This window comes from Haematobia irritans, chromosome 5, assembly GCF_050003625.1.
Source record: "Haematobia irritans isolate KBUSLIRL chromosome 5, ASM5000362v1, whole genome shotgun sequence".
Lineage (NCBI taxonomy): Eukaryota > Metazoa > Arthropoda > Insecta > Diptera > Muscidae > Haematobia > Haematobia irritans.
The window spans coordinates 142,401,310-142,425,616 of NC_134401.1; the positions used below are offsets into that span (position 1 = coordinate 142,401,310).

Here is a 24,307-nt window from a genome sequence, read left to right on the forward strand (position 1 = left end):
ATTTTGACATATATTTTGAATAGGGTATGTTATTCGGGGCATATTCCAAATTAGGTGGGTTCACATTCTAAAATTGACGTGTTTTGGAGGAAAACTTATGTTTTGAACTTGTTTTTTAGTATGGCGAAAATGACTCGTTTTGAAGTGCTTATAATGCGCTTTACAGACTATCAGTTATTCCAGGCGACAGTGCTCGTGTCGAACATATCCCATTATTGTGCACACTATAAGTTAAGTTCGAAGGCATAATCGATACTGCTGCATGTTTATGGGATCGATAACACATTTACCGATTATTTAGTCATCGCCGACAAGTCATATCGATTCGACACACTGCAAGATTCCTTACAAACACCGACATTCCGTCCGGAATAACTGATAGTCTGTAAAACGCATTACGAGTCTGTGGTAGCGATGAGGATGAAATGGAACTTTGAAATACTTGCAGGATTCAGAAAACATTGTATTCCCTGCCAGCATAAAGTTCCATTTACATCCTCATCGCTACCACAGACTCGTAAGTGACACTGCAACAACCGCCAACTGTGATGGGGGAAGCTATGAAAAAGTATGAAATGTGCATGAAAGTATTTTGCCATCACTATTGTTACAAGAGCTTTTTATATTTTGTGAAACACCAAGCGCAACTAGCTTCATATAATTTATTTAAATAAAATTGATAATAATAATAAAAGTGATGAAAATATAGTTATTTCGCTTAAAATTGTAAAAGGTATATTGGTGAACAATTTTTGACTTTCCAAATAGAACAAAGTGATTGTGTTTCAGATACTTTACAGACACGTTGCCTCCATCGAGAATAAAAACACAGGCTGATAGACGCTGCAACATGTAACTCATACTTTTTCATACGCTTCCCCATCACAGTTGGCGATTATATCCCATATATTGTGCACCTTATAAGTCCGAAGGCATAATCGATACTGCTTCATGTTTATGGGATCGATAACACATTTACCGATTATTTAGTCATCCCCGACAAGTCGTATCGATCCGACACACTGTAAAGGGCACCTTATACGGTTGGATAAACCCTGCGACACAACACGTTGCGGCGACAAATCCGATAGTATAAGGTCGTGTTCGGTTGTCGCGGGGACGTGTTGGCATAAAATCAAAACAACTTTGATTTTTTCTGGTTGGGTGGTACAAATCCAATCAATGGAAAACCAGGCGACAAGTATTTTGAAATTCATTATGTAATTTGTAATATATTAAATGTGGGTTACTTCAGGAATCATTGTTTTGACACATATACCAGGATTTTTTTTATTATTTTCTACCATTTTTTCAGTACAAAATGGTTTCACCCATAAATCTTCATACAACTTCATTGTTTGTTTATGCTTCTTCTTATTTTTTCATGTTGTTATCACATTTGTTCGTGCAGTGTAAAGGCCGGTACTCTGTTCGGTTTTCGCGTTGAAACTCCATACAAAATTAAAAAATGCGAAAAACTAGCGAAATTTTTCCATTTGTGGTACTTTGTTTTTTTCGAGTTGAAAAACTGACGTTTATAGCATGGCGCCATTTGCAATGTGAATTAAGAAATAATTTATTTATTAAAACTATTTGTGTGGGTTTATAACACAAACACGGATTATATTTTTGTTCCGAAACTATACAAAGGATCAAAGGAGCAGCAGATCAATTGCCCAAGGAAAATAAAATCCCTGCCAGCATTTCAAAGTTCCATTTCATCCTCATCGCTACCACAGACTCGTATGTGACACTGCAACAATCGCCAACTGTGATAGTATTTTGCCATCACTATTCGCAAGAAAGTATTTTGCCATCAATATTGTTACAAGAGCCATTTTATATTTTGTGAAACACCAAGCACAACTAGCTTCTTATAATTTATTTAAATAAAAACGATAATGAAGTGCTGAAAACATAGTTATTTCGCTTAAAATTGTCAAAGGTATATTGGTGAACAATTTTTGACTTTCCAAATGGAATAAAGTGATGGTTTTTCAAATATTTTTCCAGGCAGGCTGCCTCCATTGGGAATAAATGCACTGGCTGTAACATGTACAACATGTAACTTGCAACTTGAAACTCAATTAATGATTTTATTAATGCATAAAAATATGTTAAATGTGATGTGATAGTCCTATAAATGTTATATTTATGAGAATTTATAAATGTTTAATAAAATTAATAATCATCTAAACAATCGTGTTTTACTTGACCACAATGATTCTTTTAGAACTATCTTAAAATGCACTTTCTCTGATTGTTTGAAGGGGCTCTTATTGGCGTCTTTTTAAATGTATCCAGAAGGGCACCTAATAATTGCACTCATGCGATACTTTTTTGTAGTAACTTGGCGTGGTACAACTTCTCAATAGTGACGGCGCTTTTCCGAGGAGTTTTGGATATCGTATACGACTGTTTTCGACGTAGTGGGGATTCTCAAAAGCGCCCCCAAATTCAAAAAATGTTGGCAGGGATGTTAATTTTGTAATAACAAACAGCAACCACCAACTTAATTCAATATTGCTCCCTGTAAAATAGCGCTCCAAGTTACCTAAATAAACACCGCTTTCTATGTGCGAAATAATGGTTTCTATAAAAAATTTTCGCAAGAATGAACATAGTACCGGCCTTAAGGGCAAAACTTGAACGAATACACAACAAATAGACGAACTTCTGTCGGAGTGTTTATCCGACCGTCTAAGGTCCGCTTAAGATTCTTTACATGACTAAATAATCGGTAAAAGTGTTATCGAACCCATGCACATGCAGCAGCATCGATTATGCCTTCGGACTTAGCTTCTAATGTGCACAATATATGGGATATGTTCGACACGAGCACTGACGTCCGGAATAACTGATAGCCTGTAAAGCGCATAATTTAGAGATGGTACGCGCTAGTAAGGTGGCAACATCATCAAAGTTATTATTACCATATGTTCATTGTTGTCATTGTCGTTAACGTTGTGTGGCAACTACGTTCCTTTTGGGTTTTGCGTGCCTCGTGGTTGTTGTGGCATTTGAACCCGTTTAATAATTTTTTCAATTTCTTTCGAATTACACGCGTAATCCAAAGAAAATATATCAAAATGAGTTTGTATAATTTTAAGAAAATTATGGTGGTTCCGCCAGCAAAGGTAAGTTCGGAAAAAATATGAAATAAAGCATACATATATGATCAATGATATCAAAGACCTAACCTTGCTTCGTGAGGAAGTTCTATTGCGTTTTTGTTAACAACTTTGTGATGTTTACAAATAATGATGAAATATTTCGATGATCTTTACAGGACTTTATCGACATTATGTTGTCGAAAACACAACGTAAAACTCCTACAGTTGTGCATAAAGGCTATAAAATATCCCGTATTCGTGCGTTCTACACTCGCAAAGTGAAATTCACCCAACAGAATTTCCATGATCGTTTATCGCAGATTATCCAAGATTTTCCTAAGCTAGACGATGTACATCCTTTCTATGCTGATCTAATGAATGTTCTTTATGACAAAGACCATTACAAATTGGCTTTGGGTCAATTGAATACAGCCAGACATTTAATTGATAAGTAAGAAGAGGGATATGGATATGGGGTTTTTACTTCTATTAATGGTTTCCATTTTTTTAGTGTTGGTAAAGATTATGTTCGTCTTTTGAAATATGGTGATTCCTTGTATCGTTGCAAGCAATTGAAAAAGGCTGCCTTAGGTCGCATGGCTACTATAATGAAGAGGCAAGCTTCTAATTTGACATATTTGGAGCAAGTACGCCAGCATTTATCACGTTTACCCACCATTGATCCCTATTCGCGTACGATTATCATTTGTGGTTTCCCCAATGTTGGCAAATCTTCATTCATCAATAAAATCACTCGTGCCGATGTGGAGGTTCAGCCATATGCTTTCACCACAAAGTCTTTATATGTGGGCCACACAGATTACAAATATTTAAGGTGGCAGGTGAGTCTCAATTTATATTTGTTGTTTTCTTCCAAAAATGTGTAACATTTTCTTGTTTACAGGTTATTGATACCCCTGGTATTTTAGATCATCCCTTGGAAGAACGTAATGTCATTGAAATGCAAGCCATTACAGCATTGGCACATTTGCGAGCTGCCGTTCTTTATTTCATGGATATTTCAGAACAATGTGGTCACTCTTTGGAGGAGCAAGTTAAGCTTTTCGAAAGTATCAAACCCTTGTTTACAAACAAACCTCTTTTATTGGCCATCAACAAAATCGATATCCTTGGCATGGAAGATCTACATCCAGAAAAGAGACAAGTCATAGAAAAGCTTCAAGAAGATACCAACGTACCTGTTTTGTTCCTATCCACAGTCAGTGAAGCTGGTGTTATGGAAGTTAAAATGGAGGCTTGTGAACGCTTGCTTTCCTACAGAGTAGATCAGAAAATGCGTACTAAGAAGGTTGACAATATTCTCAATCGTTTGCATGTGGCAATGCCAGCTCCACGTGATGATAAAGTGCGAGCTCCTTGCATACCAGAACAAGCTTTGGCCAAATTGGAGAAGAATGCCGCCAAGGCAGAACGTAAACGTAAATTGGAAAAAGAAATCGAAGAAGAAATGGGTGATGACTACACTCTGGATCTGCAAAAGAATTACACCGAAATTGCCGAAGAGGAACGTTACGATGTCATTCCTGAATTCTGGGAAGGTCATAATATTGCAGACTATATCGATCCTGATATCTTTGATAAGTTGGAAGAATTGGAGAGAGCCGAAGGCATTCGGGAAGAGGGTGGTGTCTACGATATTCCCGATATGTCTATGGATGAGACCCTTAAAGAAATTCGTGAAATGGCCAAGAAAATCAGAACCAAACGTTTCCTTTTACGCGACGAGAAACGTCTGCAACCACGCAAAAATAAACCAATCATACCACGTCACAAACAGCCCAAGGTGCGTGACCGTTCTGTCAATAAATTGGTGGAGACCATGGAGAATCTTGGTGTGGATATGTCTGGTACTGAAAATGCCAATTTCACAAAGGCAGTAATGGATCTAAGACGTGGTCAAATTGCCGTGGGATCCAAGAAGACCCTGAAGAAACCTCTACTCGACAAAGAATCTTCCGCAATTGTTAAGAAGACCGGCCAGCCATTGAAACGTAAACCAGCTCGTGACACTATGGGCATTAAGAATGTAGCCATGAAAAAGAAAGCTCAAATTATGGCCAAGAAAGATATTGCCAAGAAGGTTACACGTTTGGGTCTTAAAGGTGAAGCTGATCGTTTTATTGGTACAAAAATGCCCAAACATTTGTATTCCGGTAAACGGGGTAGTGGTACTGCCGATAGACGATAAGTTTCATGTTTCCGTTTTAGTTAATACTTCATTTTATTTGAATATACTTTCCTGGGGGGTCAACTGTTTAAAAGAACGCCAAACGATTTGGGAATTCTACGACATTTATTTAGATCAGCTTTATTTTTAGAATTTTACAAACTCTACTTGTAATATGAAATGATAATGTATTTAATTACAAAAATACACGAAATTTTACATATTTATGTAACATAGAAATGTGATTTACAAATTGATGTTTTTTATAAAGTGGTGAAAGAAGCCATTAGCCCATATTTATTTTGGGGAAATTAAGTAGTTTTGAATACGGTGAACAAACGATAAGCATTGCCGTAAACCTGAAAGCGTAAGAGCCGCAATTATGAATAGATTTATTATTACATTTTTGGCAAAATTTACGTACCACTTTAAGCGTCAATAAGGTTATATCTGCTATCCCTCCAACTTGAAGTATAAATGGTTGAGAGGTGCACATAAGCATAAAGGCTATTTGACGGCGATATTTCACAGATCCTTCGTACCATTTGTGTGAGTAAAGTGATTCGTTGACCAAAGAACTCTGGAATGAAATTACAGGCGATTTCGTTTCTATAGAAATAAAATGTTGGCAAAATTTTCTATAGAAATAAAATTTTGACAAAATTTTCTATACAAATAAAATTTTGATAAAATTTTCTATAGAAATAAAATATTGACAAAATATTCTATAGAAATAAAATATTGACAAAATTTTCTATAGAAATAAAATGTTGACAAAATTTTCTATAGGAATAAAATATTGACAAAATTTTCTATAGAAATAAAATTTTGACAAAATTTTCTATAGAAATAAAATGTTGACAAAATTTTCTACAGAAATAAAATGTTGACAAAATTTTCTATAGAAATAAAATGTTGACAAAATTTTCTATAGAAATAAAATTTTGACAAATTTTTCTATAGAAATAAAATTTTGACAAAATGTTCTATAGAAATAAATTCTTGACAATTTTCTATAGAAATAAAATTTTGAGAAAATTTTCTATAGAAATAAAATTTTGACAAAATTTTCTATAGAAATAAAATATTGACAACATTTTGTATAGAAATAAAATTTTGACTAAATTTTCTATAGCAATAAAATTTTGACAAAATATTCCATAGAAATAAAATTTTGACAAATTTTCTATAGAAATAAAATTTTGATAAAATTTTCTATAGAAAGAAAATTTTAATAAAATTTTCTATATAAATAAAATATTGACAACATTTTGTATAGAAATAAAATTTTGACAAAATTTTCTATAGCAATAAAATTTTGACAAAATATTCTATAGAAATAAAATTTTGACAAAATTTTCTATAGAAATAAAATTTTAATAAAATTTTCTATATAAATAAAATATTGACAACATTTTCTATAGAAATAAAATTTTGACAAAATTTTCTATAGAAATAAAACATTGACAAAATTTTCCATAGAAATAAAACATTGACAAAATTTTCTATAGAAATAAATAAAATGTTAACAAAATTTGCCATAGAAATGTTGAAAAAATTTCTATTGAAATAAAATCTTCTATAGAAATAAAACATTGACAAAATTTTCTATTGAAATACAATATTGACAAAATTCTCTAGAGAAATAGTTGTTAACAAAATTACCCACTGAAATAAAATTTTGACAAAATTTCCCATAGAAATAAAATGTTGATAATTTTTTCTATAGATATAAATTTTGACAAAATTTTCTATAGAAATAAAATTTTGACAAAATTTTCTATAGAAATAAAATTTTGACAAAATTTCCCATTGAAATAAAATTTTGACAAAATTTCCCATTGAAATAAAATTTTGACAAAATTTCCCATAGAAATAAATTTTGACAAAATTTTCTATAGAAATAAAATGTTGATAAAATTTTCTATAGAAATAAAATTTTGACAAAATTTTCTATAGAAATAAAATTTTCTATAGAAATGAAATTTTGACAAAATTTTCTATAGAAATAAAATATTGACAACATTTTGTATAGAAATAAAATTTTGACTAAATTTTCTATAGCAATAAAATTTTGACAAAATATTCCATAGAAATAAAATTTTGACAAAATTTTCTATAGAAATAAAATTTTGATAAAATTTTCTATAGAAATAAAATGTTGACAAAATTTTCTATAGGAATAAAATATTGACAAAATTTTCTATAGAAATAAAATTTTGACAAAATTTTCTATAGGAATAAAATATTGACAAAATTTTCTATAGAAATAAAATTTTGACAAAATTTTCTATAGAAATAAAATTTTGACAAAATTTTCTATAGAAATAAAATTTTGACAAAATTTTCTATAGAAATAAATTCTTGACAATTTTCTATAGAAATAAAATTTGGGAAAATTTTCTATAGAAATAAAATTTTGACAAAATTTTCTATAGAAATAAAATATTGACAACATTTTGTATAGAAATAAAATTTTGACTAAATTTTCTATAGCAATAAAATTTTGACAAAATATTCCATAGAAATAAAATTTTGACAAAATTTTCTATAGAAATAAAATTTTGATAAAATTTTCTATAGAAAGAAAATTTTAATAAAATTTTCTATATAAATAAAATATTGACAACATTTTGTATAGAAATAAAATTTTGACAAAATTTTCTATAGCAATAAAATTTTGACAAAATATTCTATAGAAATAAAATTTTGACAAAATTTTCTATAGAAATAAAATTTTGATAAAATTTTCTATACAAAGAAAACTTTAATAAAATTTTCTATATAAATAAAATATTGACAACATTTTCTATAGAAATAAAATTTTGACAAAATTTTCTATAGAAATAAAACATTGACAAAATTTTCTATAGAAATAAATAAAATGTTAACAAAATTTCCCATAGAAATGTTGAAAAAATTTTCTAATGAAATAAAATCTTCTATAGAAATAAAACATTGACAAAATTTTCTATTGAAATAAAATATTGACAAAATTCTCTAGAGAAATAGTTGTTAACAAAATTACCCACTGAAATAAAATTTTGACAAAATTTCCCATAGAAATAAAATGTTGATAATTGTTTCTATAGATATAAATTTTGACAAAATTTTCTATAGAAATAAAATTTTGACAAAATTTTCTATAGAAATAAAATTTTGACAAAATTTCCCATTGAAATAAAATTTTGACAAAATTTCCCATTGAAATAAAATTTTGACAAAATTTCCCATTGAAATAAAATTTTGACAAAATTTCCCATAGAAATAAATTTTGACAAAATTTTCTATAGAAATAAAATGTTGATAAAATTTTCTATATTTTCTATCTAAATTTGACAAAATTTTCTATAGAAATAAAATTTTCTATAGAAATGAAATTTTGACAAAATTTTCTATAGAAATAAAATTTTGACAAAATTTTCTATAGAAATAAAATGTTGACAAAATTTTCTATAGGAATAAAATATTGACAAAATTTTCTATAGAAATAAAATTTTGACAAAATTTTCTATAGAAATAAAATTTTGACAAAATTTTCTATAGAAATAAAATTTTGACAAAATTTTCTATAGAAATAAATTCGTGACAATTTTCTATAGAAATAAAATTTTGAGAAAATTTTCTATAGAAATAAAATTTTGACAAAATTTTCTATAGAAATAAAATATTGACAACATTTTGTATAGAAATAAAATTTTGACTAAATTTTCTATAGCAATAAAATTTTGACAAAATATTCCATAGAAATAAAATTTTGACAAAATTTTCTATAGAAATAAAATTTTGATAAAATTTTCTATAGAAAGAAAATTTTAATAAAATTTTCTATATAAATAAAATATTGACAACATTTTGTATAGAAATAAAATTTTGACAAAATTTTCTATAGCAATAAAATTTTGACAAAATATTCTATAGAAATAAAATTTTGACAAAATTTTCTATAGAAATAAAATTTTGATAAAATTTTCTATACAAAGAAAACTTTTATAAAATTTTCTATATAAATAAAATATTGACAACATTTTCTATAGAAATAAAATTTTGACAAAATTTTCTATAGAAATAAAACATTGACAAAATTTTCTATAGAAATAAATAAAATGTTAACAAAATTTCCCATAGAAATGTTGAAAAAATTTTCTATTGAAATAAAATCTTCTATAGAAATAAAATATTGACAAAATTTTCTATTGAAATAAAATATTGACAAAATTCTCTAGAGAAATAGTTGTTAACAAAATTACCCACTGAAATAAAATTTTGACAAAATTTCCCATAGAGATAAAATGTTGATAATTGTTTCTATAGATATAAATTTTGACAAAATTTTCTATAGAAATAAAATTTTGACAAAATTTTCTATAGAAATAAAATTTTGACAAAATTTTCTATAGAAATAAAATTTTGACAAAATTTCCCATTGAAATAAAATTTTGACAAAATTTCCCATTGAAATAAAATTTTGACAAAATTTCCCATAGAAATAAATTTTGACAAAATTTTCTATAGAAATAAAATGTTGATAAAATTTTTATAGAAATAAAATATTGACAAAATTTTCTATAGAAATAAAAAAAAACAAAATTTATTAACTTTTGCAATCAACATCAATTAAATTTCTAAAATAATTGAAATTTTCACAACAAATCAATTAATTTTTAATCAAATATTTTATGCATGCCCAATTAAAACTATGATTGATACTATCATTTTCGTGATTGAAGCCATTTCAATTACCAAATTAATTGGATCACTAAATTTCGTGATTGAATCATATTTTTTTTTTGTGAAGACTTATAAGAAAATGCGATTTTTCAGGAAGGGAGAATTTGGGAAATGCTTTTCTCTGCTTTGACTACTTGCAAATTTTTAGAGTGTTGTACATTCTTAATTCTTAGATTTGGGCCCAGAATTAAAAGAAAAAATCAAACTTACATGTTCCATAACTTTTTGACCCAAATAGCAGGTAATTACAACTTGCTTACTTTCGTATATCAGCAAAGTAAAAGATTTAAAAATCGTGGACATTGGAACATCATCCAACATTTGATAGGTGACCAAACACAAAATAAATGACGAGGACATTACCGAAAATATAATCGAAGGCCCAAATATGCTATTGATTTTACGGGCTAATCTGAAATTGAAAGACAAAACGAAAATTCCAGTTTAGCTCTGTAATTCCCTTACAAAGTGACGGCCAGACGTACTCCATAACCTTTCGATGATATTTAACAATTTCACTTAATTTTGCCAAGCCTTCTCTTTCATCGTCGGGTGCAATCTCTAGAATTAGTTGAGATATTAAATCAAAGTGAAGGCATAATTGTGATATTAGGCCATATAGTAAAAGATCACAAGCCACTATAGACATTCCGGAACAAATGCACACCCAACCGCCAGAAAAATAACAGAACAGATATGTCTTCCATCCCATATTGGGATTAGTCGAAATAGCCCACATTGATATGGGCACCAAATAGGAAAATTCACCATTAATCCATAGATTTACAGTTGACTGAATCAGCGGTAGAAATAGAAAAGGCGGTGCAATCATCCGATAAAAATTCCAGATAAAAAATTGCAAACGTGAAAACATTCGATGATGACGTTCCAGTTGGTATTTTTCCTCGATTTTTCTTTCTGGATATAAGTCCTTTAGTTCTTCCAGATTTCTAGTCATGGTCAAACGATGATAATACATGGCCATAAGTTTGCCAAAGCTAACAAAATTATAATTGGCAAAGATGATATTCGGTAAGAGAACTTCAGCAACATCATTGGCCGTGGCATTGTACATATTCTGTAGAAGCACCACAAAGATGAAATTCAATGTCAAAATCACTTGCAAATATTTGTAGAATCTATGTGGCTCCATGGTCAAATCGACTCCCAGAAATTTATAAATGGCTCTGGCAATTTTCATATAGGTCTCAAAGCGATTTGACCGTTGTAGTAAAGTAGTGGTATTGGCCATGTCTAACGTAGGTGAGAAACTGAGAAAATCTGAAATCTTTTTGTGTTGGCTGCACCATGGAATACTTGGAGTGTGAGAACGAAGTAATTGTATGTGGTTGGATGAATGATTTAAACGGCAATGTTCTTAGATTTAGATAATGGCCTATCACCACCTATTAATATATGTAGGGATCATACACTAGCTCTTAGCCATAGATGTAATATTCCACATTCATATTTCTATAAGTATCATTGCACATAGAAAAAATATTAACAATATTTTCACAGTTGAAAAAATTAAGACCCTCTACCATTGGATGAAAATGTCGAGTAAGCAATTGCATCGGATTTTTATACCATTAGTTCTGTTTATTGGACAATCTATTAGGTTAGGTTTGGTGGCAGCCCGATATATCAGGCTCACTTAGACTATTCAGTCCATTGTGATTCCACTTTGGTGAACTTCTCTCTTATCACTGAGTGCTGCCCCGATTCCATGTTAAGCTCAAAGACAAGGGACCTCCATTTTATAGCCGAGTCCGAACGGCGTTCCACATTGCAGTGAAACCACTTAGAGAAGCTTTGAAACCCTCAGAAATGTCACCAGCATTACTGAGGTGGTATAATCCAACGCTGAAAAACTTTTTGGTGTTCGGTCGAAGCAGGAATCGAACCCACGACCTTGTGTATGCAAGGTGGTCATGCTAACCATTGCACCACGGTGCATCGGATAAAATTTGCTTCTCTTAGAGGCTCCGCAAGCCAAATCTGGGGATCGGTTTATATGGGGGCTATATATAATTATGGACCGATGTGAACCAATTTTTGCATGGTTATTAGAGACCATATACTAACACCATGTACCAAATTTCAGACGGATCGGATGAAATTTGCTTCTCTTAGAGGACCCGTAAGCCAAATTTGGGGATCGGTTTATATGGGGGCTCTATATAATTATGGACCGATGTGGAACAATTTTTGCATGGTTGTTAGAGACCATATACTAACATCATGTACCAAATTTCAGCCGGATCGGATGAAATTTGCTTCTCTTAGAGGCTCCGCAAGGCAAATTTGGGGGTCCGTTTATATGGGGGCTATACGTAAAAGTGGACCGATATGGCCCATTTGCAATACCATCCGACCTACGTCAATAACAACTACTTGTGCCAAGTTTTAAGTCGATAGCTTCTTTCGTTCGGAAGTTAGCGTAATTCAACAGACGGACGGACGGACATACTCAGATCGACTCAGAATTTCACCACTACCCAGAATATATATACTTTATGGGGTCTTAGAGCAATATTTCGATGTGTTACAAACGGAATGACAAAGTTAATATACCCCCATCCCATGGTGGAGGGTATAAAAACAAACAAGAAAGTCTAAAGTCGGGCCGGGGCCGACTATATGGTATTATACACGGCACCACTGTGTAGATCCATATTTTAGATACATATATATATATATATATATATATATATATATATATATATATATATATATATATATATATATATATATATATATATATATATATATATATATATATATATATATATATATATATATATATATATATATATATATATATATATATATATATATAAATATATATATATATATATATATATATATATATATATATATATATATATATATATATATATATATATATATATATATATATATATATATATATATATATATATATATATATATATATATATATATATATATATATATATATATATATATATATATATATATATGGGAAACATTTAAATCTGAAGCACTTTTTAGACAACTTCGCATAAATGTATTTATGATTTATCAGTCGATAGATATGTCCTATAAGTATAGGAAAATCGGTCAGAATCTGAACAGATTTTAATCAAATTTAGCACACTTGACAATACTATTAATTGTACTCATTGTACAAAATTTCAAGCAAATCAGGTTAAAACTCTGGCTTGTGGGGCCATACAAGTGAATATCGGGCGAAAGATATATATGGGAGCTTATATCTAAAAACTGAACCGATTTCTCAAAATCAATAGGATTCTATTCTGACCCAAAACAGAAATTTGTGCTAAATTTGAAGTCGATTGGACTGAAACTGCGACCTGAACTTTGATTAGAAAAATGTGTTCACAGACAGACGGACATGTGTATATCGACTCAGGGACCGATCCTGAGCAATATTGCCAAAGACACCCTGTGTCTATCTCGTCTCTTTCTGGCTTAACTTATAATACCCTGTTCCAATTATAATAATAATACAATTTTTATACCTAGCGCCACACTGTGGAACAGGGTATTATAAGTTAGTGCATATGTTTGTAACACCCAGAAGGAAGACGAGATAGACACATGGTGTCTTTGGCAAAAATGCTCAGGGTGGGTCCCTGAGTCGATATAACCATGTCCGTCTGTCCGTTCGTCCGTCCGTCTGTCTGTGAACACATTTTTGTGATCAAAGTCTAGGTCGCAATTTAAGTCCAAATCGCCTTCAAATTTGGCACATGTTCCTAATTTGGGACAGAATAGATCCCTATTGATTTTGGAAGAAATCGGTTCAGATTTAGATATAGCTCCCATATATATCTTTCGCCCGATATGCACTTATATTGACCCAGAAGTCAGAGTTTTATCCCTATTAACTTGAAATTTTGCACAAGGAGTAAAATTGGTAGTATAGTCATGTGTGTCAAATTTGATTGAAATCGGTTCAGATGTAGATATAGCTTCCATATATATTTTTCGCCGATATGGACTTATATGGTCCCAGAAGCCAGAGTTTTGGCCCAATGTGGTTGAAATTTTGCACTAGGAGTACAATTAGTAATATAGTCATGTGTGCTAAAATTTGATTGAAATCGGTTCAGATTTAGATATAGCTCCCATATATATGTTTTTCTGATTTCGACAAAAATGGTCAAAATACCAAATTTTCCTTGTTAAATCGCCACTGCTTAGTCGAAAAGTTGTAAAAATGACTCTAATTTTCCTAAACTTCTAATACATATATATCGAGCGATGAATCATAAATAAACTTTTGCGAAGTTTCCTTAAAATTGCTTCAGATTTAAATGTTTCCCATATTTTTTACTAAAATTGTGTTCCACCCTAGTGCATTAGCCAACTTAAATTTTGAGTCTATAGATTTTGTAAAAGTCTATCAAATTCTGTCCAAATCGAGTGATATTTAAATGTATGTATTTGGAGCAAACCTTTGTATATAGCACCCAACACATTTGACGGATGTGATGTGGTATCGAAAATTTAGATCTTCAAAGTGGTTCAGGGTATAATATAGTCGGCCCCGCCCGACTTTAGACTTTCCTTAATTCTAAAAGGTTGGTCTATAATTACTCCTTCTTCGCGTTACATACAAATGCACAAACTTATTATACCCTGTACCACAGTAGTGGTGAAGGGTATAAATATCAATCCCAAATTTGAAAATTATATTTTAAATTTTTTTAATTGTTCCATTTCTTATTCTTTGATAAATACATGTTCCATAACTTTCTGAGCCATGTAACAGGTAATGACAACCTGTTTACTTTCATACATAAGCAAGACTAATGACTTCAAAACAGTGGATATGGGAACATCATCCAACATTTGATAGGTGACCAAGCATAAAGTGAATGAAGAGGACATTACTGAGAAAATAATTGAAGGACCAAATATGGTATTGATGTTCTTGGCTAAACTGAAATAAAACAAACAAAATTCAATCCAAAAATACAATATTTTCATCGAAAACATACCCCATAACTTTTCGATGATAATCAGTGATTTCATTCATTTCCTTCAAGGTTGTTTGCTCATTGAAGGGTTCTAGCTGTAATATTTTTTGCGATATTATATCAAAATGCACATTAAGTTGAGTGATCAGACCATACAGTAATAGATCACAAGCTGTTATAGATAATCCCGCACAAAAACAACACCAACCACCAGTGATATAAGACAAGATGTACACAATCCATGAATTATCGGGACCCACTGGTATACCCCACATTGATATGGGTACCAGATAGGAAAATTTACGTTCCACAGCAAAATTTATTAATGAATGCATTAGTGGAAGAAATACAAAAGTAGGTCCTATGCAGCGATAGAATAACCAAATGAAAAATTCTAAACATGAATAGAATTTATAATGCCCCTTCAGGCAATATTCATTTAAAAAATTCTTAAGGGGATATATATCTCTCAGGCTATATAGAGTTTCGACCATTATCAAGCGATGATAATATATGGCTAATAATTTTCCAAATCCCACAATATTATAATTGGCGAATATGATATTGGCTGTTAGCTCTTCATCACCATCGGGATCTGTTGCTGTGCAATTGTAGATTATTTGTAGAGTTACCACGAATATTAGATTTGATACCACAGCGATTTGTAAATATTTGGAGAAATTTTCAGGCTTCATTGTTAAATCGACACCCAGAAATTTGTAGATAAATTTCGGAATATTTATATAATTTTCAAACTGCGTTGACCGTTCTAAGAACGCATTGGTATTTGCCATGGCTAACACAAAAATCATATTGGCATAAGAAAATACCCCGAAATTTGTTTGTGAGCAGTTTTTTGCATGACAAATTATATTTGCGGTTTGTTGAATAAATAAAACAATATCTAAATAAATAAATTGTGGTTTTAACTTTTACTTTAGTTAAGACAATATTAGGGTTAACAAGGTTAAATCCTATAAATCGAATTTCAATTCAGTTATAATTCATTAAAATTTAATATAATTTAGCTTAAATTTATTTTCTACTAGCGTAACCCGGCATGGAGGAATATTTGTGCTGAAAACAAATTCGAAAAATTTGAATTCTTTTAAACAAATCGGACTACTTGATTTTTCGTTTATAGGTACAAATACGGCTGGAGAGGGTGTACCTTCTTCTATATTTCTTGTGAATTTTAAGTGTGGTTTGTCAAGGAAAGGTATCCTTCTCCTCAATATATCTGAAAATTAAGCACTATATTATAATAACATACAAAGAATTACTGTTTCCCATCCAATAAATCGGAAAAAGCAAAAATAGTAAAAAATTTTACCACATTAACATTTGCTAAAATGTTGGAAAATGATGCACCCTCCACGTTGGCTGCCAATTTCATGTAAATTTAAGTTCTTTACTAAAAATAAGTCTGGCAGAAGCCTGTGCAAAAATCATAAAATTATGTACCGAGTTCCCATTTACGGACAACCCTCTACTTTCAATTTAAGAAAAAAAAAAAAACGGACAAAAGGGAACCCTCCCCCCACCTTCGCTCCACTCCGACCTGATATCGGACTATCACGTACCCTTTATTAATTTCGCAACTATTCAATGGTCCCTATAAATTCTATCGAAGTAAATCGACAAAGTTTATTTAAATTTTCCCCTTCCCCAACCAGATATCGAAAAATCATATACTAATTTAAAAATCATGTATAAATTTAATCACCTCCTCCCACGTTCCCTGTAAATTTCAAGTAGATCGGCGATGTTTAAATTTTGCTCTATTGTTTTAAAGGGACGTCACTTTCCCAGATACAATATCGACAAACATCGTAGTGAATAGCACCCCTAACCTTCCCTGAAATTTTTTGAAACTTTCCTTCAAGTGTGGGGCAAGGAAGGTTGCCTCTTCGTTCATAACCTTCCCCCACTGCATATGTAAATTTCAAGAAAACTTAAGAATTGTTGTTTTTTTTGCAGTTTTAGAGGAGGACCTCCTCCCCGACGAAATATCGAAAAGTGATGTAGCGTATCTTTTGTAAACGTCCCAGAAAATGTCAAGCAAATTATAAGCCTAAAAGGGCGGCCTCTCTTCCGTCCAAATATCACAAAATCAGGTATCAACTATTAATATCGTAACCTCTCCCCAGTCCTCTGTAAATTTCAAGTAACTCGGTAAAAATTTAATTGTTTCTCTGTATGTACTTAAGAGAAGCGGATGTCTCCCTATGCCCTATGCCTAATGTAGCGGATTTTTGTCTAGGTGCCAACCCCAACATTCAATGAAAATTTCAAGCAAATCGCATAATTTTGTTCCAAGTTTCAAAAAGTAGGGCAAGGGGGAGGTCCCCCTCCCCATCCACATATGAAATCATCGGGTACCCCATATTAATTCCATAACCTCACCACATGTTCTCTGTAAATCTCAGATAATTTAGAGAATTTTAGTTTTTTCACTGTACTTAAAAAAAAGTCGAAAAAAGGGGAGGCCCCCCTCCGTCCTAAATATCGAAATAAAAAGTAGCGAATCTTTGTCTAGATGCCAACCCCAATCTTCAATGAAAATTTCAAGCAAATCGGCCAACTTTGGTCCAATTTTCAAAAAGTCCGACGAAGGGGAGGTCCCTCTCCGCGCCAAGGTGTCAAAAAATGAGGTACCCTATTTTCACCACATGAACGCCCCCTACGATCTCTGAAAGTTTCAAGTAAATCGGTTCAGCCGTTTCGGAGCCAACTCGGAACATACAAACAAACAAACAAATAAACAAACATAAATTGAATTTTATATATATATATATATAGATATAGATAGATATAGATAGATGACCTCATTATTTTTATTTTGGTTATTCTGAGATCTGATCTAAAACGGGCGATCAAGGTCTGCGAATATGCAAATAAAAGTCGTTATTTTATATTAACATCTAACGGTGATTTCCAATCTCTTCTTGGATGAATTATTTATTGAAATATTTTATCTTTTGGCATATTATTGATTACACTAGTTTACAAAAAATTTTTTTTTCATGTACACTCGATGAAAATCAACTTTTTTATGTATTTTGAGCTGCTGAATTCGAAAAAAAATTTAAAAATTTTCTTGTTCGCTCTTTTTTCACTAAACAGACCATAGAGACCATATACTAACACCATGTACCAAAGTTAAGCTGCATCGGATGAAATTTGATTCTATTAGAGGCCCCGCAAGCCAAATCTGGGGTCGGTTTATATGGGGCTATATATAATTATGGACCTATATGGACCAATTTTAGCGTGAATCTTAGAGGCCGTATACTAACACCACGTACCAAATTTCAACCGGATCGGATGAAATTTGCTTCTCTAAGGGGCTCCTCAAGCCAAATTTGGGGGTCCGTTTATATGGGGGCCACACGTAAAAGTGGACCGATATGGCCCATTTGCAATACCATCCGACCTACATCAATAACAACTACTTGTGCCAAGTTTCAAGTCGATAGCTTGTTTCGTTCGGAAGTCAGCGTGATTTCAACACACGGATGGACGGACGGACATGCTCAGATCGACTCAGAATTTCACCACGGCCCCGAATAGATATACTTTATGGGGTCTTAGAGCAATATTTCGATGTGTTACAAACTGAATGGCAAAGTTAATATACCCCCATACTATGGTGGAGGGTATAAAAAATAGAAAAATATTATTTTACACTAATTTCATCTTCTATTCTCCAAAATGTAAAAGGATTACATGTTTAGTACAAAAGATTCTAAAAATAAAATTCGTTATGAAGAAATTTGTGTAAGGAAATTTATTTTTTTGCGTGTAGGGTGACTGGATAAACATTTCTAAGTATTTAAATTATTTATTGTTTTGTTAATAAAAACAATTTATTTCATTTAAAATCGCTGTTGTTTTCATTGTAGGAATTGGAGGTCATGATAAATATTTTGTAAAATTATCTAAGTGGCCATAAACCGCAAAAAGTTCACAATCATTATGAACTATTAAGGTAGAATGTTAACATATTCTAGACTAATATTACAAGAGAAATTACACCAAAGAAAGAATATTTTACTCCAGCACTGAGAAAAAAATATTGTCGTGAGGCCAAAGATTTCATGTCCTTAAAATATGAATACGTTTTTGCTTTGCATAGAAGACGCATTTCTCTGATATGCCGCTAGGCCGAGTCCAAAATTTGAAAAACTTTTCATTAAAATCGTATTAAAATCATTAAGGTGGGTATTAAGTTCGAGTTTAGACGCTAACATAGCCATTTTTCACGACTACTTTTCTTAATTAATCGACATTAAAGAATATAAACTTCACGGAAAGTTGCTTTGGGCTATTCCCGTTATATTACATTTTGCATCAAAGAGGTATAACTTCATACGTTCATAAACGTGTTAACAACAACTTTATTTTCCAAATTCAGACTCGACTTCCAGTAGAAATTATGCTATGTAAAGTAAAAAACGTCTTTAAAATAAAGTGTTGAAAAACATGTCCTATTTTTGGACGATTTTTTGCTTTGTAGTCAAGATGCAAAACGACAATTTCAATAATTTTAAAGAATTTTTCTTTCTTTTAATTATTGAAGTCAAGTCGACCATACCCCAAAAAAATTTCTTTCATGCTATGATATCCAGTTTTAAGTTAAATCACTTAATTATAAAGACAATACGACTTTATTGAAAAGTTTATCGACTTTCAGTGCACTGAAAAAATATTGTCGTGAGGTCAAAGATTTCATGTCTTTAAAATACGAATACAAATTTTGCTTAGCATATAAGACGCATTTCTCTAAAATAAAGTTATTTTCCTTGTCCAAAAGTCGATAAACTTTTCAATGAAGTCGTATTGTCCTTATAATTAAGTGATTTGACTTAAAAATGGGTATCTTAACATGAAAGAAAAAATTTATAGGCTAAGGTCAACTTGACTTTAATAATTCAGAAAAATTCTTTAAATTTAATGAAATTGTCTTTAAATTTGTTGTCTTTTTGCATCTTGACTACAAAGCAAAAAATCGTTCAAATATAGAACATGTTTTTCAAAACTTTATTTTAAAGAAGTTTTTTATTTTAAACATAGCATAATTTCTACTGGAAGTCGAGTCTTAATTTGGAAAATAAAGTTGCCGTTAACTCGTTTTTAAAGGTCTTTGATAGCATATGAAGAAAAAAAGCTGAGAAAGCGAAAAATTAAAATTTGCTTCCTAGAAGCAAGTACACAAAACCTAAATTTAAAAGAGAATTGTGTCTTAAAAGTATCCTTACTTGTATTCTCCGCTTCTTTGGCTCGGAAGCAATACCAAATTTTTTAAAGTAAAGACAAAATCTTTGGAACCGAGTATTCTTTTTTTTCAGTGTGTATGATGATGTTTTTCTTGACAACAAAGCAAAAAAAGCGTTCGAAAAATATTAGATATTTTTCAACATTTTATTTTAAAGACGATTGTTACTTGAAATATATCATAATTTCTACTTGAAGTCGAGCCTGAATGTGGAAATTGAAGTTTTCGTTAACACGTTTTTAAATGACTTTGGCAGCACATGAAGAAAACAACTGAAAAAAAAAAACTAATAAATAAAAGTGTGGTTTCTGAAATCAACTTCGCAAAAGCCAAAGTTATAAGAGAATTGAATATAAGAGAATAAATGAATCCCTACTTCAATTTTCGACTTCTTTGGCTCGGAATCAATACCAAAATCATTAGAGTAAAGATAAAATCTTTGGAAACCGGTATGTTTTTCTTTTAGTGTGAACGAAATTTTAGACAAAAGGAAATTCCCCTTTGTTATAATTTTTTTTGTTGAGAACAAAGAATCCCAAATTTATGATTATCTATGTAACAATTGTCACTAATAAAAAATAAAATTTTTTAATGTCAAAAAAATGCTATCTAAGATTTCGTTCTTCAGAAAACAAATTCTTCTTTCAGGGTAATTTGTCCAATGGGAAATATAAAACTTCACATATTGTAAGGTACCTAGGGAAATTGTATTTCTTTGGACTGGTGGATTCAAAATCAACTCAAACAAGTAAGGAAAGTCTAAAGTCGGGCGGGGCCGACTATATTATACCCTGCACCACTTTGTAGATCTAAATTTTCGATACCATATCACATCCGTCAAATGTGTTGGGGGCTATATATAAAGGTTTGTCCCAAATACATACATTTAAATATAACTCGATCTGGACAGAATTTGATAGACTTCTACAAAATCTATAGACTCAAAATTTAAGTCGGCTAATGCACTAGGGTGGAACTCAATGTTTGTAAAAAATATGGGAAACATTAAAATCTGAAGCAATTTTAAGGAAACTTCGCAAAAGTTTATTTATGATTTATCGCTCGATATATATGTGATAGAAGTTTAGGAAAATTAGAGTCATTTTTACAACTTTTCGACTAAGCAGTGGCGATTTTACAAGGAAAATGTTGGTATTTTGACCATTTTTGCCGAAATCAGAAAAACATATATATGGGAGCTATATCTAAATCTGAACCGATTTCAACTAAATTTGGCACGCATAGCACCAATGCTAATTCTACTCCCTGTGCAAAATTTCAACTAAATCGGAGCAAGAAATTGGCCTCTGTTGTCATATTAGTGTAAATCGGGCGAAAGCTATATATGGGAGCTATATCTAAATCTGAACCGATTTCAACCAAATTTGACACGCATAGCTTCAATGCTAATTCTACTCCCTGTGCAAAATTTCAACCAAATTGGGGTAAAACTCTGGCTTCTGGGACCGTATTAGTCCATATCGGGCGAAAGATATATATGGGAGCTATATCTAAATCTGAACCAATTTCAATAAAATTTGGCACACTTGACTATAGTACTAATTGTTCTTCTTGTACAAAATTTTAAGCAAATTGGAGTAAAACTCTGGCTTCTGGGGCCATATAAGTCCATATCGGGCGAAAGATATATATGGGAGCTATATCTAAATCTGAACCGATTTCTTCCAAAATCAATAGGGTTCTATTCTGAGCCAAAACACATACTTGTGCCAAAGTCGATTGGACTAAAACTGCGACCAAGACTTGGATTACAAAAATGTGTTCACGGACAGACGGACATGGCTATATCTACTCAGGAGCCCACCCTGAGCATTTTTGCCAAAGACACCATATGTCTATCTCGTATCCTTCTGGGTGTTGCAAACATATGCACTAACTTATAATACCCTGTTCCACAGTGTGGCGCAGGGTATAAAAAGTTCAAAAGAAGTTTCACAACGGATCCTGTTTACCACAATCATTGTTTCTTTTAGTTCGAACATGTGCCATTTGTACACAAGAAAATATTCTTAGATTCTATGTTAAGCTCAATGACAAGGGACCTCCCTTTTATAGCGGAGTCCGAACGGCGTTCCACATTGCAGTGAAACCACTTAGAGAAGCTTTGAAACCCTCAGAAATGTCACCAGCGTTACTGAGGTGGGATAATCCACCGCTGAAAAACTTTTTGGTGTTCGGTCGAAGCAGGAGTCGAACCCATGACCCTGTGTATGCTAACCATTGCACCAAGTTAGAATTCAACACGACCCGGAATATATATACTTTATGGGGTCTTAGATCAAAATTCGATGTGTAACAAATGGAATGACAAAGTTGATATACCCCCATCCTATGGTGGAGAGCACAAAAAATTCGTTATGGGAATGTAAAAATGCATTTAATGAAATTTTCTTTGTATGTAGACAAAATACTTTGTAGACTGTCACCTAAATCTTAAATATCCAAATGAAGCCATTTTTTCTACCTCAAAAGAAACATTATAATTACACTTAACATCTGAATCCAATTATGGAAATAGATGTTGGCAAAGGCCAACATTTATAAGACTGGTATATTTTTCTGCACAAACTAATTTACATTTAGTGTAAAAAAAAATAATACAAAATAATTTCATAATCTTTTTAATCATCCCACTTGATAAATATTGAAGCCTATTGCTCTTTGTTGGTTAACATCCAGGGTAGGTTTCTATAACAACTTCTAAACAAATGGTGGACCTTCATGGAAACTTAACTTTTTGAACATTGCATATGCTGGAGCAATAACAAACACAGAGTAACTAGGCAACATTTCTTGCAATAAAAATTTTATTTGTAAACTTTAGTCAATAAGTAATCGTTCTCCTGTAAATATAATAATTTAGTGTTTTTCTTTTTTCTGTGCATAATGTCCAAAGCCACTACTATTAAAGAAGCAATCAAGCGATGGGAAGAACGTGAACAACAAAATGCAACTCAAGCAACTGTAGTGGAGTTACAATTTCAATGGCCTCCAATAGAGAAAATGGACAATACCTTGGGAAGTTTAGTCAATTGCGAGTAAGGAAATACCTATTTAATACTGGATATTAAAATCTATTTTTTTTTTTTTAATGGACAACATTTAAACCTAGGTCCAGTTGTACAGTAATTGTATTCTCCTTTACAGACGTTTAAGCCTTTCCACAAATATGATTGAAAAAATTTTCGGTTTAAATGGTATGAAAAATTTAAGAGTCCTATCATTGTCTAGAAATTATATTAAACAAATATCAGGTTTGGTAAGTCTAAAATTTTCCCAATGAATATTTCATTCAAGATTAAATTCGAATAACCGTGCACCTTTCTACAGGAAGCTGTTGCTGAAACACTTGAAGAACTTTGGCTTAGTTATAATCTCATTGAGAAATTAAAGGGTTTATCACCATTGAAAAATCTTAAAGTTTTGTATATCAGCAATAATCTCATTAAAGATTGGTCTGAATTTAATCGCCTGCAAGAATTGGAAGCATTGGAAGATTTAGTTGTTGTTGGTAATCCCATATCTGAGGGTATGGATGAACCCACGTGGAGGGCAGAGTGTATAAAACGTTTACCCACTATAAAGAAATTGGATGGAGAACCTGTGGTATTGAATGAAGAACCAACATTGTAAATTATAAATAAAAATAATTGATTTTATTAATTTGTTTTTTGTTATTTACTTTTAAATGAAAGAGTTATGCATAAATTAATAATGAATATTTTATAAATTTACATAAATCTAGTATGGATATTAGCAATATTGAAATGTGACCAATAATTTCAATAAAAAAAGTGTATATAATTCAATATGCTGTTTTACCCTAACAATTCACAAGTAAACACAACAGTAAGCAAGGTCGGGCCAAATTTAATAATCGGCTGATATGTTATATAAGTGGGGGAATCAGGGCGAGAGCAGTGATGAGCTGTGGATATGTTACGTTTATTAAGCTCGTATAAAGCGAATGAACAGTATTTATGGG

General features: G+C 31.4%; 4 protein-coding genes across 4 annotated transcripts; 2 read left to right on the forward strand and 2 right to left on the reverse strand.

Moving 5' to 3' along the window:
• The first annotated feature begins 2,974 nt into the window (after window positions 1–2,974).
• On the forward strand, window positions 2,975–5,554 carry Non1 (nucleolar GTP-binding protein 1). The gene is made up of 4 exons (XM_075308928.1): window positions 2,975–3,137; window positions 3,290–3,564; window positions 3,625–3,955; window positions 4,018–5,554. Exons 1-4 carry the CDS (start codon window positions 3,090–3,092, stop codon window positions 5,320–5,322), a joined length of 1,959 nt encoding a protein of 652 aa, XP_075165043.1. The 5' UTR covers window positions 2,975–3,089; the 3' UTR covers window positions 5,323–5,554.
• Window positions 5,455–11,317, reverse strand: LOC142237566 (odorant receptor 85b-like). The gene is made up of 4 exons (XM_075308929.1): window positions 10,518–11,317; window positions 10,243–10,444; window positions 5,726–5,881; window positions 5,455–5,660 (listed from the first exon to the last, which is right to left on the reverse strand). The coding sequence occupies exons 1-4, from the start codon at window positions 11,282–11,284 to the stop codon at window positions 5,613–5,615; spliced, it is 1,173 nt and encodes a 390-aa protein (XP_075165044.1). The 5' UTR covers window positions 11,285–11,317; the 3' UTR covers window positions 5,455–5,612.
• Window positions 11,318–14,766: 3,449 nt separating this feature from the next.
• On the reverse strand, window positions 14,767–15,835 carry LOC142240088 (odorant receptor 85b-like). The gene is made up of 2 exons (XM_075311805.1): window positions 15,045–15,835; window positions 14,767–14,986 (listed from the first exon to the last, which is right to left on the reverse strand). Exons 1-2 carry the CDS (start codon window positions 15,833–15,835, stop codon window positions 14,767–14,769), a joined length of 1,011 nt encoding a protein of 336 aa, XP_075167920.1.
• Window positions 15,836–23,144: 7,309 nt separating this feature from the next.
• ODA-Dnal1 (Outer dynein arm dynein axonemal light chain 1) lies at window positions 23,145–23,955 on the forward strand. The gene is made up of 3 exons (XM_075312584.1): window positions 23,145–23,360; window positions 23,470–23,581; window positions 23,653–23,955. The coding sequence occupies exons 1-3, from the start codon at window positions 23,209–23,211 to the stop codon at window positions 23,953–23,955; spliced, it is 567 nt and encodes a 188-aa protein (XP_075168699.1). The 5' UTR covers window positions 23,145–23,208.
• Window positions 23,956–24,307: the final 352 nt, after the last annotated feature.